This window comes from Diuraphis noxia, unplaced genomic scaffold (assembly GCF_037042655.1).
Source record: "Diuraphis noxia isolate RWA-SAM2 unplaced genomic scaffold, SU_Dnox_SAM2 contig0002, whole genome shotgun sequence".
Taxonomy (NCBI): domain Eukaryota; kingdom Metazoa; phylum Arthropoda; class Insecta; order Hemiptera; family Aphididae; genus Diuraphis; species Diuraphis noxia.
The window spans coordinates 59,909,306-59,923,825 of record NW_028301712.1 but is presented as its reverse complement, the minus strand read 5'-3'; the positions used below and the strand labels follow the sequence as shown (position 1 = coordinate 59,923,825).

Sequence of the window (14,520 nt, the reverse complement as noted above, 5' to 3'; positions counted from 1 at the left end):
GACTTTGGTATATACATAAAAAATACGAAGTCGCACGACAGTACGACACGGTGTAGTCACTGTAGTGTAGTGTGAAACTGGCTGTTGTCGCGGTGACAAACTAAACAGCGACGTGATTTTACTCTAACTATGATGGTTATTGGTCACTGAGTAACTTAAATATATATTACGCAAAACAAATGGTGAATTGGTGACCAGTCACCATTAAAAGTCACAGTGACTTTATAGTAGCTGTCACCATTGTCGCGGTGACCAAATTTTGTCACTGTTAACCATCACTAGTTCAAACTTTAAAAGTTAAAAGTTCCGTGGTCGTTATCGTTCACCGATAACGATAAGTGATAAATGATAACAGTCGTTCATGGATTGGATTATCTAAACATTTTTTTAAGTCGATAGTCAGCTGATTGTTTTGTGAAACCTTGGCACGTTGGCTACACCCATTTATTTTGCCAATACCCATTCCCCATATTATGTACAGTATTAACTATTAAGTATTATACATTTATACAATGTACTGTCCTACTGACTACAGATAAGTAAGTTCTAGGCGACAGGCGCTAACGTTCCCATATCATCAGCTCATCTTTGTTGAGTGCTGATCGTTCCCGTTAATACATAATACAAAAATTGGTTTTAAATAAAAATTATTTTTAATCAGTCATCGTGATGGCAAGCCAAACTCAAGGAATTCAACAATTGTTGGCTGCTGAAAAAAGGGCTGCAGAAAAAGTAGCTGAAGCCAAAAAACGTAAGTACCTAGTCGAAAATTTAAGGTGTGGCTGATACCATTTGATATTAGATATTAAACATTAAGTAGTCTGCAATTAAAAAAAAAAATACCATTCATTACCTTCTACGTCAAAGTTTGGTTACAATTTTCCTGTAATTTTACGTTTTCACAATCTAGTTTTTCAGTATGCTAATATATATTTTGATTAAACGTTCAGTGGACCTATCAAAAGCCACACCTTGTACTTTTTAAAAATATTAGTGTTTTGTATACAAATATCTTGAATATAATACTATTTTTTTAAAATCTATATCATTCCAAGTTATTAAACAAAATAGTTAATTTATGAAGTATAAATTTACCTTAAAATCAATGTTACTAGTTACTTAATTTAGCTTAGTAGGCGTGGTTTTTACTAGGGTTTTCATTATTGCTTAATTAATAATGATAATTAATCAGTGTTTATTTGAGATTCTGATGTAGTGTTCCACAATAACAATCACTAAGTATTTTTGAATCAATTACGAGTTAACTCCATTAATAAACTTGATTCATTGGTTCTTAATTGTCCTTTAAACTTAAGTGAACCGCTTACTCTGCCCTATGAAAGAAAGATACTGTTTCTGCTGGTTGAGCTTTATACTGTTTCCGAAATATAAAATCATCCCCCTACGTACTATCTGCTTATAAAATGGCTTACTCCGGGAAGTTTATTAATTATTCCACCTGCATTGTTTATGTGACCTGGGATAAGTGTACCTACCTATTATCTCCAGATTTTATATTTCAACCCTGATTCATTTATTTATTCTATTGATTCTATATATTAAAAAATTCTCAGTTATTATTTATTTTTGTTGGGTTATTAAGGCTTTGTTCAGTTATTTTTTGAATTCAATATTGTCTTAAGATTGCTTTAAGATCTAGCAACACTCACTCTACTGTAGCAGTTTCTCAACCAATTTTTATACTGACCTATTATTTTATATTTATTTCTAGGTAAAGCAAGACGTTTAAAGCAGGCTAAAGAAGAAGCTCAAGATGAAATTGAAAAATATAGACAAGAAAGGGAAAAACAGTTCAAAGAATTTGAAATTAAAGTAAATATTTAATTGTATATCCCTAAAAGATATGGATGCAACAATATTTTTTTATTTACAATTTTAGCACATGGGTTCTCGCGAAGATGTTGCTGCAAGAATAGATGCTGATACTAAAATAAAGATTGAAGAGATGAATAAGGCTGTAATTGTTAACAAACAGGCAGTTATTGATCAAATTCTTGAACTGGTTTATGATATCAAACCAGAGCTACACAAAAATTTTAAAGCTACAGCTAACAAAGAATGATGTGTCATAATGTTTTTCTTTTGTTTTTTTTCAATTCTATTTAAAAAATATAAAGGTGTACAAATTTAATTTTGGTTTTAGTTTTCGTTTCACTGAAACATTCCATATGTTGTTCAATTTTATAGTGTATTATTATCATAATTATTTATTTATTTAGGATTTCAATATTAAAGTTTTAAGACAATATTTTGTTTTGTTTGCAGAAGTCTAAAAAATATATATATATAATCAATACAACAATTGTTTTATGTTAAAAAAAATGTGTTATTTTTTCTGATGCAAATATAGTTTTGATTAAAAAACATTAACAATATACATATTTATTGTATATCTGTTGATGTGAATATATCTTATTAAAAAAATATGTTAAATTAAAAACACATTATGAATTATGATAATACAAAGCAATTTTATGAAATCCTATTATATTATTATTCTTTAAAAATAGTAAAATATTAAAATTAATTATATTAATTATTTACTACAAATTAAAAAATTATTAATACCAATTACTATAGAATTGCTATACTTGGAACAAAACTAATTTTTTTTAGAATATTTGTGCCATCTATCATCATAGTAGTTTTTATGAATCGGTTATTAGGAGTATTAAGATCTAAATAAATTAAATTTTGAACGTTATAAATATTTAAAGTTATACGAGTTTTAAATAATGAACCAACATTTTAAAGTTCTCAGTACTCACCACTCATCAAAACTTTAGATACAAGTAACCAGTGGCGGCGCCAGGGTGACCCCGATCCCACCATAAAAAGTCTCGGGCCCCCCTAGCTGTGGCCCACCCCAAAAATTAAATTTAATCATACTAGAATACTAAATAATATCTCATGAATAAATCAAAATATGAAAATATAAAGTCATAATAGATGGCATGAACAACATTTTGAATGGGTTAAAAACTATGCACTATGCTTTCGAGCCTCATAAATAACGTGTATTTTCCAGCGGCTGAATACGAAAATAATAAGTTATGCTTACTAGTTATTATTAAATATTAATCAAGGTTATTAATAATTTTGTTGAAAATTCCATGAACAGGATTAGATTATTAACCAACTACCTATAATAAAGAAAATACAAGGGAAAGCATTCTATTTTTATAAACTTTTACATGAATATATATTTTGTTAGGAAATAAATACTATTAATACATGTTTACAAATCATTGTTTTAGTAAGTTAACATGATAAAGTGTAAAAAAAATTGAAAAATTGGAAGTTGACCCTCCCCCTCCCCCCTCTGCGCAATTGCCTGTCATCACTATTGTTTAAATTATATATAAATATCAAGTCAACAATTTGGCCCTCCCTAAAATATTTGGGCCCAAGCCTGGCCCACCTAGTATTAAAATTCTGGCACCGCCACTGCAAGTAACTTGTTCAAAATTAATTTATATGCATCAAAGTGCCTTCTAAAAAAAATTATTAAAATAAAAAACAAAAAATTTATATTCTTATAAAAGGGAGGCCTTCAAAACATTGAACGTCAATATATTGAATGATAAAATCTTGAATATAATATTACAGTGAAAACTCTTTATAAAGAAACACGTTAGTACGTTACAATGAAAAACTCTATATTACGTAAATAACATAAAGTTAACTGATAATGGTTGGTTTGATTTAAAACCTAATAATTACTCTCTATTACGAAAACTCTCAATAACGAAAGAAATCACATGGTCCCTTCACGTTCGTTATAGAGAGTTTTCACTGTATGTCAATATCTTGAACATTTAAAACTTTGAATGTCAAAATCTTGAACATAAAAATTGTTTCCGTCAACATTTTGGTATAAATCTAGTTAAGCACCCCCTCGAATTTTCGATTTTTTTTTTTTTGAAACCTATGAAATTTGACGAGTTTAGAACGATGGTGCAAAAATAAATTTTCGTAAATGTTTAGTTTTGAAGTTATAGACTTGCGAAGTTCACCAAGTTTTTCTATGTTTTAGTGTTTTACTCATGCGCGCAACGCTCTATTTTAACGCTCTTATAACAAATTATTTTTTTCAGAAACATAGGTATTTCAACGAATTTAGAACGATAGTGCAAAAATAAATACAACATAACTTACCCTGTGTCCTACTTGAGATGGTGTTGCATAGCAAGTCGAGGGATATTTTCTAGCAAGGCATCACTGCCCACATTATATGAGCGTTAAAATAGTGATTTAATAAAATATATTCTTAATCTAACAATATTATAAAATAATTTGTAACCATAATTTTAAATTATGCTATAATTATATTAAATTTTAATTGTCAGGTGCTATTAAATTCCACTGTTGTTTTCACGTTCAAAGTTTTGACGGAAACAATTTTTGTGTTCAAGATTTTGACGTTCAAGGTTTTGAATGTTCTATGTTTTGACGTTAAAGGTTTTGAATGTTCAAAATACTGATATAATTTTAAATTCATGATTTTATCGTTCAATATTTTGACGTTCAACCATTTGAAGTTCAACCGTTTGAAGGGCGTCCTTATAAAACAGCAAAAGTTATATTTTTTTTAGAAAAATGTTTTATAATAAATAATATAAATATTTTCAAAAATATTATTTAGTTTTTGATATATTGAGTTTCTGTTAAGAAGTGTCTTTAATGTCCGTTCACTAGTTTCAATAGTAGTAGTTAGTTTTGTTATTAGAGTGAATTGACCTATTATTAAACTTTTAGTTAAGAACATTATCTATTATGCTAAAAGTGTTAGCTCTTATTAGATATTTTAATTTTCAACAGAGATGAGCATTTTTGGCATACCTATATATAGGATCAAATAGGTAGGAGTACGCTCTTATATAATAGTAGACGGTTAGAGGTGCTCAAACGTAAAAATTTTCCTTTTATATCTAAGAATTTAAAACTGTATATAAGGCTCCTAACATATTTTTACAATAGCAGGTGAAAAATAAAAGAAATATATTGGCACAATTTTTTTTTTACAAGCATTCAAAGTTTGAATTTTGACATAAATTTTGATTTAAAAATCACGAAAATTCGCAAAATATTTTAAACTAGAAATTAATAAAAATTTTTCTTTTTAAATCTAAGATTTGAAAATTTTTAATAATCTATAATATAAGATATATAATATATCAGATAAACCGTCTTCGCTCAGAATCGTTTTTCGTATACAATGATATAATATCATTGGATTCAAATTTAATTCCATCCATTACAGTAACCCACTTGTAACCTATACTGTACAGCAGAGCGACATCCACGACTTCCCGCTTTTTTAAATATGAAATTATTTTTGTTAGATATTGTCAAGGAAAAAAAAACCTTAACGTTTGCCCTTGCTACCTTTTTGTTTGTACACATTAAATAAATGTTTTATATATACAAAATGTGTTTAAAATTTGTAATAAAAAAATAAAGAGCTAATTTGAATTTTAAAATATTGTTTTATAATAAATTACTAAGAATTTTAGTAAGTTTATAATATATTGATCAATACAAATGGGCCTCCGTGTACCGTGTGGTCCGTGTTTATAATTTCCCGGGCTGAATTTTGATCCCAATCCGTCCCTGGCAGTCGGCAGAACGTGAGCTCACTGCTCAGCCGTGAACATCGGGCAGTTGTCTCGGAATTTCATGGAGGAAAAAAAACTAGTGAACTAACCAATTGTAAAATCATGATTTTCGACAATTCGAATGTATGCACGCCGCACGGCCACTATCGTTATTTAGCCGCGCTTTTTACTTATTACTTATTAGTTCGACTCGAAATCCAGAGATTCGCTGACAAAACTTGATTCTGAAACAGAAAACAGAATATTGAGTAAACAAACAACAGTGTTTAATAGTTCACGTGCTTTACAATCTTGACTCTTGAGTCTTGGTGGCTGGTGCGCCGTTTGCATTGAGTTTATTCCTGCTCGTTGTATTCAAATGGTAATTATATTTTACCCTATAAACTGCCATTAATAACTGATGATAATATTATTATATCGTTGCTCACTTACGAATTATTATTTGGTAGGTAGTAAGTACTCGTACTAAGTTGAATTAAGGTATAGGTAATTATAATTTAATTCATATACACTGCTTAGTGTTTTGGCGACTCGCACTTACATAGCTGTTACTATAGGTTAACGGTTTGAATTCAATATTGTTTTCGGTTTTTATTTGTTTCTTGGAAATATGTCCAAGCACCTTGTCGACATGGCGTCCAAGCAAAAAGACGTCATGTTTAACATGTTGTCATTAAAGCACAAGTTATTAATCCCAGAAAAAGAATGTGAAAAATGGTATGTTATTTTGTTTTTAGATTATATTGTGTATGACTATAGTAGCTTATGTATATATTGTATTTTTAATTTGAATCATTAACTAATTGTTAATTTGTTTTAGTAAACAACATTCTAAAGATTGGTTAATCATTAATGTATGTCATCATGTACTCTGTATAAATTGTGCAAAAATAAATGGTACGGATACGACTTGCTGTCAGATATGCAACATCATGTTTGATCCAAACACACAAGTCAGTACAGTTACCGAAATGAAAATAGCATTTTCACAAATTGAAGAATTAGTGTGGAAAGTTATTGCACTAGAGTAAGTGGTGTTTTAAATTTGTTAATTTCAACATTTTTAAATAAGTATTATTTGATTTAACAGGAGTGGAACATTGGATGCATTATATCCTGATGAAGAATTTAATAAGTAATTAAAGACAACTGTGTATTTAAAATTGATAAAAAGTAGTTTTGCTTTGAGACATTTTTTACTTCCAATATTTTTTAATATTCCAAATTATTATCTTTTTTTGAACAGTTGTTTTTTTAAATAAATTTATCTGTGGACTGATTAAGTTGATTTAAACTAAAATTTCTAATTGTTTTATAGTTTATGAAAATAATTATCTCATTGATAATATTGTGCAAATAAAATAAATATAAAAATTATTTAAATCGTTAAACCTTTCTATCATTATTAAAACAATATTTAGTTCAATATAAGATAATTTTTGTTATTTGTTAAAGATTTAATTTGACTAATGTTAAATTTATTGATTATTACAGAAAAATAAAACCCGATATGATTCATATTAACTCAATTAAATCTTCAATACAAAACCACTTGTCTAATCAAAATACTGAATCTAATGGAGAATCTAATTTAAATTTATCTCAATCATCAGTAGATCTATTTGATGAGACTGAGGACATTGAGGTTCCAGAAGAAGAAAATAATTATCATCAGTCTAATGGATCTGAATCTATTTGTGTTAATTCCGACAAAAATGATAAACTGGTAAAATAGAATTTTCTATTAAACCTATAATGTTAATTATGATGTGCTTCAGTTTTAGATTTTTCGTATATTTATTTAATGTCCAAACAAATTTGTAAAATAGTAGCTGACTGATCATTTTTATTTTTTGTTCATCTTTTATTATAGAAACATAGTAACATAATCTTTCATTACTCATAATTTGACATTATTTAGTCCAACAAATGTTTAACTTAATACATTTTGAATTTGTTTTCATTGTACTTTGGAAATATTTACTCTGCATTAAGAATTATTAGTTATATGATATTTAATTGTACAATTTAATCACTTGATTATTTTATAAATCAATTAAGCCAATGACAAGGCATTTATTATTCTTTATTGTTTTTTGTTAGATATTGATTTAAATAAGGTTAAGCTGACAATGTAAGATATATTAAGTTTTAAACCTCTAAATGAGTAATTTTTGCATTGTAATCTTTATTGAAAATAAAGGAATATTTACAATTTGTCATATTTTTTGTACAATAATTAAATTTAACATGAATTGTTGGAGGAGTAAGTCCCATTAATGTGGACATTTTCAAAAAAATAAAAAAGATATATTGTTCATTTTATGTTACAATTAAGTTACTTTACTGATTTTGTTATCTTAATTTAATAATCATTAGTTAAATAGGATTTTAAAAAGGTAAATAATTTTTTATATTTTATTATAGTATTACAATGTCTACAAAATTTTCATTTTAAATAAATATACAACTGAATGAAAAAAACTTAATTACCTTATCAATTCATGCTAATACTTAATATCATGCATTTATGTATATAAAAAACTCAGAAATATGTATCTGATACCTATGCTCTTAAAATATTTTAGAGGATGTCAGAACAATATTTGTTTTCCTTCAGATCATTGTATAACATATATCTACTGCTTCATACCATTCTCAAGAGTTTGTCATATTGGTTTTATTATTATTATTATTTGACTAATAATAGAAAAAATAATTTTTTAAATTTTAATGCTGTTTAAATTGTTTTAACTTTTAAGACAATATTTAGATTAACATTAATTTAACATTACCCTAACCTCAAAAAAATTATTTTCTATTGTTTTTGTAATGGATAATTTTACGCTAAGATAACTTAAAAACAAAACAAAAAATGATTTTGTGTAAATGTGTTTTGTTTATGTTGCACCGGGACCAGACAGAAACTGCGCCGACATTCTCTTAAGTAATATGTTCATACTACTTACCCAAAATATTACATAATGTTGTTTTTTTGAAAATTAAATTTAACTTTTTGATCATTTATTAACTGAATACTTTATTATTAGTCTAATTAACCATCGTTAAAAAAAACAATATATTAAAAGAAAAATTCCGGTAGGTATCTATAACATATAAATTAAGATATTAAGTCATAAGATAGAACAATAGTATTTTATAATTGCATGCTACCAAAAGTTGCAGGCAGTGTTTAAATTTTTAAAGTAAAAAAAAAACTTATCACGTTGTCATATTGATATTTATTCTGCCTACAAATATTACATGGCAGTTGGAAAAAAAATCCCCAGTAGCATTATACCATTTATACCAGTAGTATTAAATTATTTTATAAATTATATCATATGAAAAATAAAACAAATATTGTATATTATGTAAAAAAATGTTATTTTATAAAAACGGCTTTACACTCTAAAATACAATATTATTAAATTTAAATATATATAATATGCATTATGCCATTATGTATTATATGTATATAAAATGTATGCCAGGATTGTTAAACTTTCGGCATTTTCAACAGTTTACTCAAAATAAACGCGATTAAGATGTAATTCCAAATGACTAAATAGTTGTTATTTGTTTCAGTGTTCAGTCCCGGTGTTAGATAGTAGATACCACACATCCTATAATTGCCATAGATAAATAATATAAATTATAATCACATAACATTTTAATTTGTATTTAATTATTATTATAAAATTGTGGCTGACTAGGTAATATTATATAATCTCCTATATACTACATACATGCATTTTTTAATGTATAATGTAGGTTAAAAGGCAATTTTTATAAAATAACATTCAATATTTTTTTTTTTTTTATTAATCTTGTAAATAAAATATGTTGGAATTCATTTTTCCTAGTGCGGAGATTTTTTTTCCAGCGACTTTCCGCAATTCAGATTACACTATTTATTAATTTCGACAGGTAAATGGTTTAGTTACAATTTATAATATTTATATTAATACTGATTGGAAGTTTGATTATGCATCGCGTCGTACTATTCATTTTACCTAATTATAGATATGTACCGAACTTTTAATGTTTCGGGCTTTTTGGTAGTGTACGATGTGTCGGTGTCTCGGTGCCATTTCAAAGTTTATTTTTTTGGCGGTCGGTCAGAAGACTGGTCAGTGGTGGTGGTAGTAAGCACAGATTTATTTAAACATTTTTATATTTGTGCGTGGTACAAAATATTATACACTTGCAGCAAGCCTGCTGTGTAGTACATTTACCACTACAAAAAATATGTATATAGAAGCATGTTTCGATTTCGAATCACGTGGCAGCCCTGTCTTCCCTTACCTACAACTCCGTACTGTTCTGTGGTACTTCAGTACTTGTGTAATTTAATAATATTGTGACTAATAATTATGGTGGTGCCAATGATAATATTGATATCATGTCTAGGGCACGTCGTCCTGATAGCACACTAGTACAGTATAACTCCGGGCAATAAGACTCGGTGCGAATCAAAAATAATATGATGATGGGTATCTTGTTCAGTTGAGCCACTGATTGTATATTATATAACCCTAGATAGTCGTGTTATTTACTTATATTTTTTCTAGTAAGTATAAACCCTAGGTTTGAGATTTGAGATTAATTTTAATTAACCATTTGTTTTGATTTGCCGCCCATAATAAATAATATTAGTGTAAGCGTATAACGTATTTATGTATATTTTTTTGTAGACTTAAAAATATTTATAAATGATTCGGTAAATCTATGAATAAATCGGTCGATATATTTTATTTACCTTTACGTTTAAATGTTGTTTTTGCATACAGAACGATATTAATGTAGTGGAGTTAGATGTTTTTGCTCTATGGCTACAGAACGTCGACCATAACTATAAATGTTAAATTTAGCTATATATTAACTCGCACATTAATATCGTATCCGTGTAATATAATATGATAATGTTGATCGAATTTTTAGATTATTTTAATTTTACTTTTTGATCATTGGATTATCCATATTTTATACAGGCTGTGAACGTTCCCGATATCATAGCTGAATGGGACACGGGTTCTGACTCTGAGACAAAATTGTGCGATTCACAAGTTAAGGATTCCACTGTTGTTTCGGCTGTCGACTTCCAACGTAAAGATCAAAGTATGAGCGGTAAAAACGAAGACAACAATTATGAAAAAAAAGCCACAGATACTAGTAACAGTGACAGCGAATCTGATAATGATGTTGTCAATGGGACACCAGACAGATGCCATGTCTCGTAAGCCATAAATATTATTTCTAGAGATACTAGAGTTACTTATTATAGTATATTTTTTCACAAATGTAACATAATATAATTCTCTGGTAATGTAAAGCATTAATACTTATATGCATTTGTTCTCAGCAATCCAGAAAATCATTCTATGAAAAACAAACATATTGTTATCACATACACAAACGTTGAAGATGATGAACTTGAAGTGCTACAAGAGTTGGTAGATGTGTTTGAATTAAATGCGCATATATCGTGGGATGATAGCGTTACACATTTGATTGTGAAAACTCTTCCGACTGGTAGATGTATTCGTACAAAAAAATTGATGAATGCATTATTAATAAACTGCTTTATCATTACTATGGAGTGGGCTGAAAACTGTTTAGCTTCAAAGAAATTACTACCAGAGGTACAATATGATTTTTAAACAGTTTTAATATATTAAACAATTTAAAAATATATATATTTCTCTTCAAGCTTGATTACATACCGCTGGATTTTAGTGGTGAACCATCCCCATTGGTATCTTGGCGTGTAGGACGAGGAATTATTGATTCACCAATGGAATGGACTAGAAATTGCATTTTATATCTTCATAGTTCTATTGAATTCAATGAATCATATACGGACATTATTGTAAGATTTTTAATTATTCTATTCTCTGTTCCAAAAAAGAAGACACAAAGTGAGAACTAGTTTTCATCTGTTGTACTCACACCATTCAAACCCCACTTACTGCCCGCTCTTAATAATTAAATACTAATTAGTGCACACCTGTCGAGTCCACTGCAGGTACCGAAATAAAGGCCAGTGGAAGGGGAAAATGGGGGTCTGCCTCATATTGACCATGATTTGACATGTGCTGAAATTGTGTTTTATCTTTTGGAACAGAGTATTAGTACTTATATAATATAATATTATCACACCATAAAGCTTAGGTAAGTTTTTTAAAACCTTATCAATAAATAAAAATGTTGAAAAAATTATCATCATGAATATCCCAGTGTTGTAATTAATAAATGTTTATATTATTTTGGCAATTGGCAGTTATGGGCTCAAAGAGCTGGTTTTGTGTTAACCAACGATTTGGAGGAGTTTAAAGACGATTACAAAATGCGAGTTATATTGGCTGATAAAATCATTACATCTAATGATGTTCGATCTAAATTACCCAATAAAACGGAAATTAGGAGTAAGATAATTGATAATTTTTTTACAATGTAATTCCAAGGTAACTATCTAGGTAGTTGATACATATATTTTTTTTTTAGGTTGGATATGCGAATATAAAGCCGTAACATTATTCTTGGATTGGTTTCTCGAATGTTTGTTCCGATACAGATTTGTGGAAATTAATCAATATTATCAAATTATGAAACTAAATCCAAACATTGTAGAATTTACTGATATGGATGAATCTCTGTTTGTATTTGAAAGTTGTTGAATAATACATTTTTCACTACTAAATTAAATATTTGGAACAAAAAAGGTTATTTTTGAAATTAATAGGAGTTATGTACCCATAAATAAATGTTTTTGTTTTTATTGAAACTTGGGTATTAGTTGATATAATTAATATTTTGTTAAATTCATGTTACCTCTTGGTTACATGCCAAATGACTTATATTTGTATTAATATTATTAGTGTTTAAATGGAGTAGAGTACAAATTATAAGAACTAGAAAATTAAATAATTTTAATATTGATTTGACTTATTTATATTTATAATAATTAATAATATAATTTGATTGTTTATTGAACACAAATAACTTGATTGATTGTTAATAGTAAAATCCATAATATTAAGATATATTTGATTTTTTTATTAGACATTGCAGATTTATGTTATATATTTCTTCCCGACTTGAGTTTTTTTTTTTTTTTGTTCATTATTATACATGATTATTCAACTAAATCAATATATTTGAAAAAAAATTAGATTTCTGTCTTATTTTTATCGAGTGCTAAGTAGTTAAGTAATAATTAATATATATTCTTCTATATATTATATTTTGAAATAATGCTGTATAAAAATTTTTTTTTTAAATCGCTGGGTATAGTTGGCTTTCATTTTGATTGCGTTTGAAAATTTTTTTCTAATCATAAGACTGATATTAATTATTAAAGCATATATTTCTTTTTTTATTTACAAGATAGAAATTTAATTTTAGGTTCTGAGTGGACAGATGAAAATTGATTTTAAAAGTATGTGCTTTTTTTGAACAATTTTATTAATTTTTTGTTATTTATTGTGTTTTAAGCTCTGAGCACCAACATTTTTATGTAAACAAAATATGGATAAAGTTATACAATGATGCAGTCATAATGTAATGTATCTGAAATTAAACTGAAGTATAAAATACACTACATATATTTTATATGTTGATTATTATTTATTACACTGATTATTGTATTTATTGAATAAAAAAAATCAATCACACCTGCTTCCTGATTCTAGTAATCTGGTAACTGGTTTACATTTTGTCATAGTAGTATTTTAAAAATCTATGATCTTTGATAATGTTTCATTTTGGCATATTGTTCAATTTATGAATACCAGGTGTATGCCTTACAGTGGCTTCAGTTTAGTTGACAATTTTCACTTACTAGAAGCTTGGTGTTGAATAAACATAAGATGTATGATAAATATAAGTTCTTTTAGAGGTAGTAATTTTTAATTATTTTGGAGTTAATTCAACATCTATAACTGTTTTTCCAGTACACCAATTATAAATTATTCTAATTCCACTGATTGTCAAAATAACATGTAATACAAAAAAAATTAAAATAACTTTTATGTGATAACAATAACAGTTGATTGGAGTGTTAAGTTATCAAAAAGCAATCTTAAAAAGTATTGTAATTCTTTAGAAAAATGTAACAGGTTAATCTCACTTAACGGGGCTCGAACCCGAGATCGCCATCCACATTAACTACCTCTTTTTTTCCTTGTTCAAACCAAGAACGGGTGGAACTGTTCATCACAATACTGCCACCCGTTTCTGTTATTCACATTAACTACCCAACAAATATCCTACCTACATTCCTCAAGTTATACCATTAGACTTCCTATAGGGTTGTAGATTGTATGAAAAATATACGGTTTAAACTTTCATTATGGACATTAGATTGTATTTCATTATCAGGAGTTAAGAGTAGAGCGAGAAAAAACAATCAATGTCACAAACTTTGCATATTACCCATTTTTTATTAAGTAATAACTAATAATGATTTTACCTATATAAATTGTATGCCTATAATTTATGTACCTGATAATATATTTATTTTCCTACTTTGGCGGTGATGTATTTACTAGTCTCCAGGATTATTGGACTCTCCAAAGTTATGTACCTATTATATTTCAGCAGCTATTAAATCTAGTCTAAAATACATTCCTAATTTGTATTTTTGCTAAAAACACTATAGGTACTTTTAGTACTCTAAATTAATGTCGTTAAAAAATTTAATATTCTACAAAAAATTTGAATAAATCAACAATAATTGTAGTATTGTAGACTAGTTAATTCATTAATAGATTAATGATGCAAGGATAAGGTTTTGGTGTTGAAAATAATATATAATCTGTTTTTCATGTAATAAATATTTTTCTTATTAAAACAATAAAATATACAGTTTTCTAATTTA

General features: G+C 27.4%; 2 protein-coding genes across 8 annotated transcripts; both read left to right on the top strand.

Annotated features, from left to right (window-relative positions):
- Positions 1-504: 504 nt before the first annotated feature.
- Positions 505-2,152, top strand: Vha13 (V-type proton ATPase subunit Vha13). The gene is made up of 3 exons (XM_089221743.1): positions 505-751; positions 1,733-1,833; positions 1,901-2,152. The coding sequence occupies exons 1-3, from the start codon at positions 670-672 to the stop codon at positions 2,081-2,083; spliced, it is 366 nt and encodes a 121-aa protein (XP_089077869.1). The 5' UTR covers positions 505-669; the 3' UTR covers positions 2,084-2,152.
- A 3,603-nt stretch (positions 2,153-5,755) lies between these two features.
- LOC107162514 (uncharacterized) lies at positions 5,756-13,274 on the top strand. Of its 7 annotated transcripts, XR_016190139.1 has the most exons (7): positions 5,756-6,000; positions 6,089-6,125; positions 6,197-6,356; positions 6,460-6,666; positions 6,730-6,774; positions 7,134-9,569; positions 10,634-10,770. XR_016190139.1 is itself a non-coding variant. In XM_015509464.2 (6 exons), exons 1-6 carry the CDS (start codon positions 5,998-6,000, stop codon positions 12,317-12,319), a joined length of 1,005 nt encoding a protein of 334 aa, XP_015364950.1. In that variant the 5' UTR covers positions 5,785-5,997; the 3' UTR covers positions 12,320-13,274. The 7 variants fall into 7 exon arrangements, 3 of the variants coding, with proteins under 3 accessions (XP_015364950.1, XP_015364952.1, XP_015364951.1); XR_016190138.1 differs by lacking the exon at positions 6,089-6,125 and having other exon boundaries at positions 5,757-6,000; XR_016190137.1 differs by having other exon boundaries at positions 5,757-6,000; positions 6,089-6,356.
- The last annotated feature ends 1,246 nt before the right edge of the window (positions 13,275-14,520 follow it).

What these genes read in the sequence shown, in the direction of transcription:
- Vha13 (XM_089221743.1), top strand. Translation starts at nt 670, where the DNA reads ATGGCAAGCCAAACTCAAGGAATTCAACAATTGTTGGCTGCTGAAAAA. An exon ending in AGTAGCTGAAGCCAAAAAAC is followed by an intron (nt 752 to 1,732) that starts GTAAGTACCTAG and finishes ATTTATTTCTAG; the next exon opens with GTAAAGCAAGACGTTTAAAG. An exon ending in TCAAAGAATTTGAAATTAAA is followed by an intron (nt 1,834 to 1,900) that starts GTAAATATTTAA and finishes TTACAATTTTAG; the next exon opens with CACATGGGTTCTCGCGAAGA.
- LOC107162514 (XM_015509464.2), top strand. An exon ending in CCAGACAGATGCCATGTCTC is followed by an intron (nt 10,879 to 11,004) that starts GTAAGCCATAAA and finishes ATTTGTTCTCAG; the next exon opens with CAATCCAGAAAATCATTCTA. An exon ending in CAATAAAACGGAAATTAGGA is followed by an intron (nt 12,068 to 12,146) that starts GTAAGATAATTG and finishes TTTTTTTTTTAG; the next exon opens with GTTGGATATGCGAATATAAA.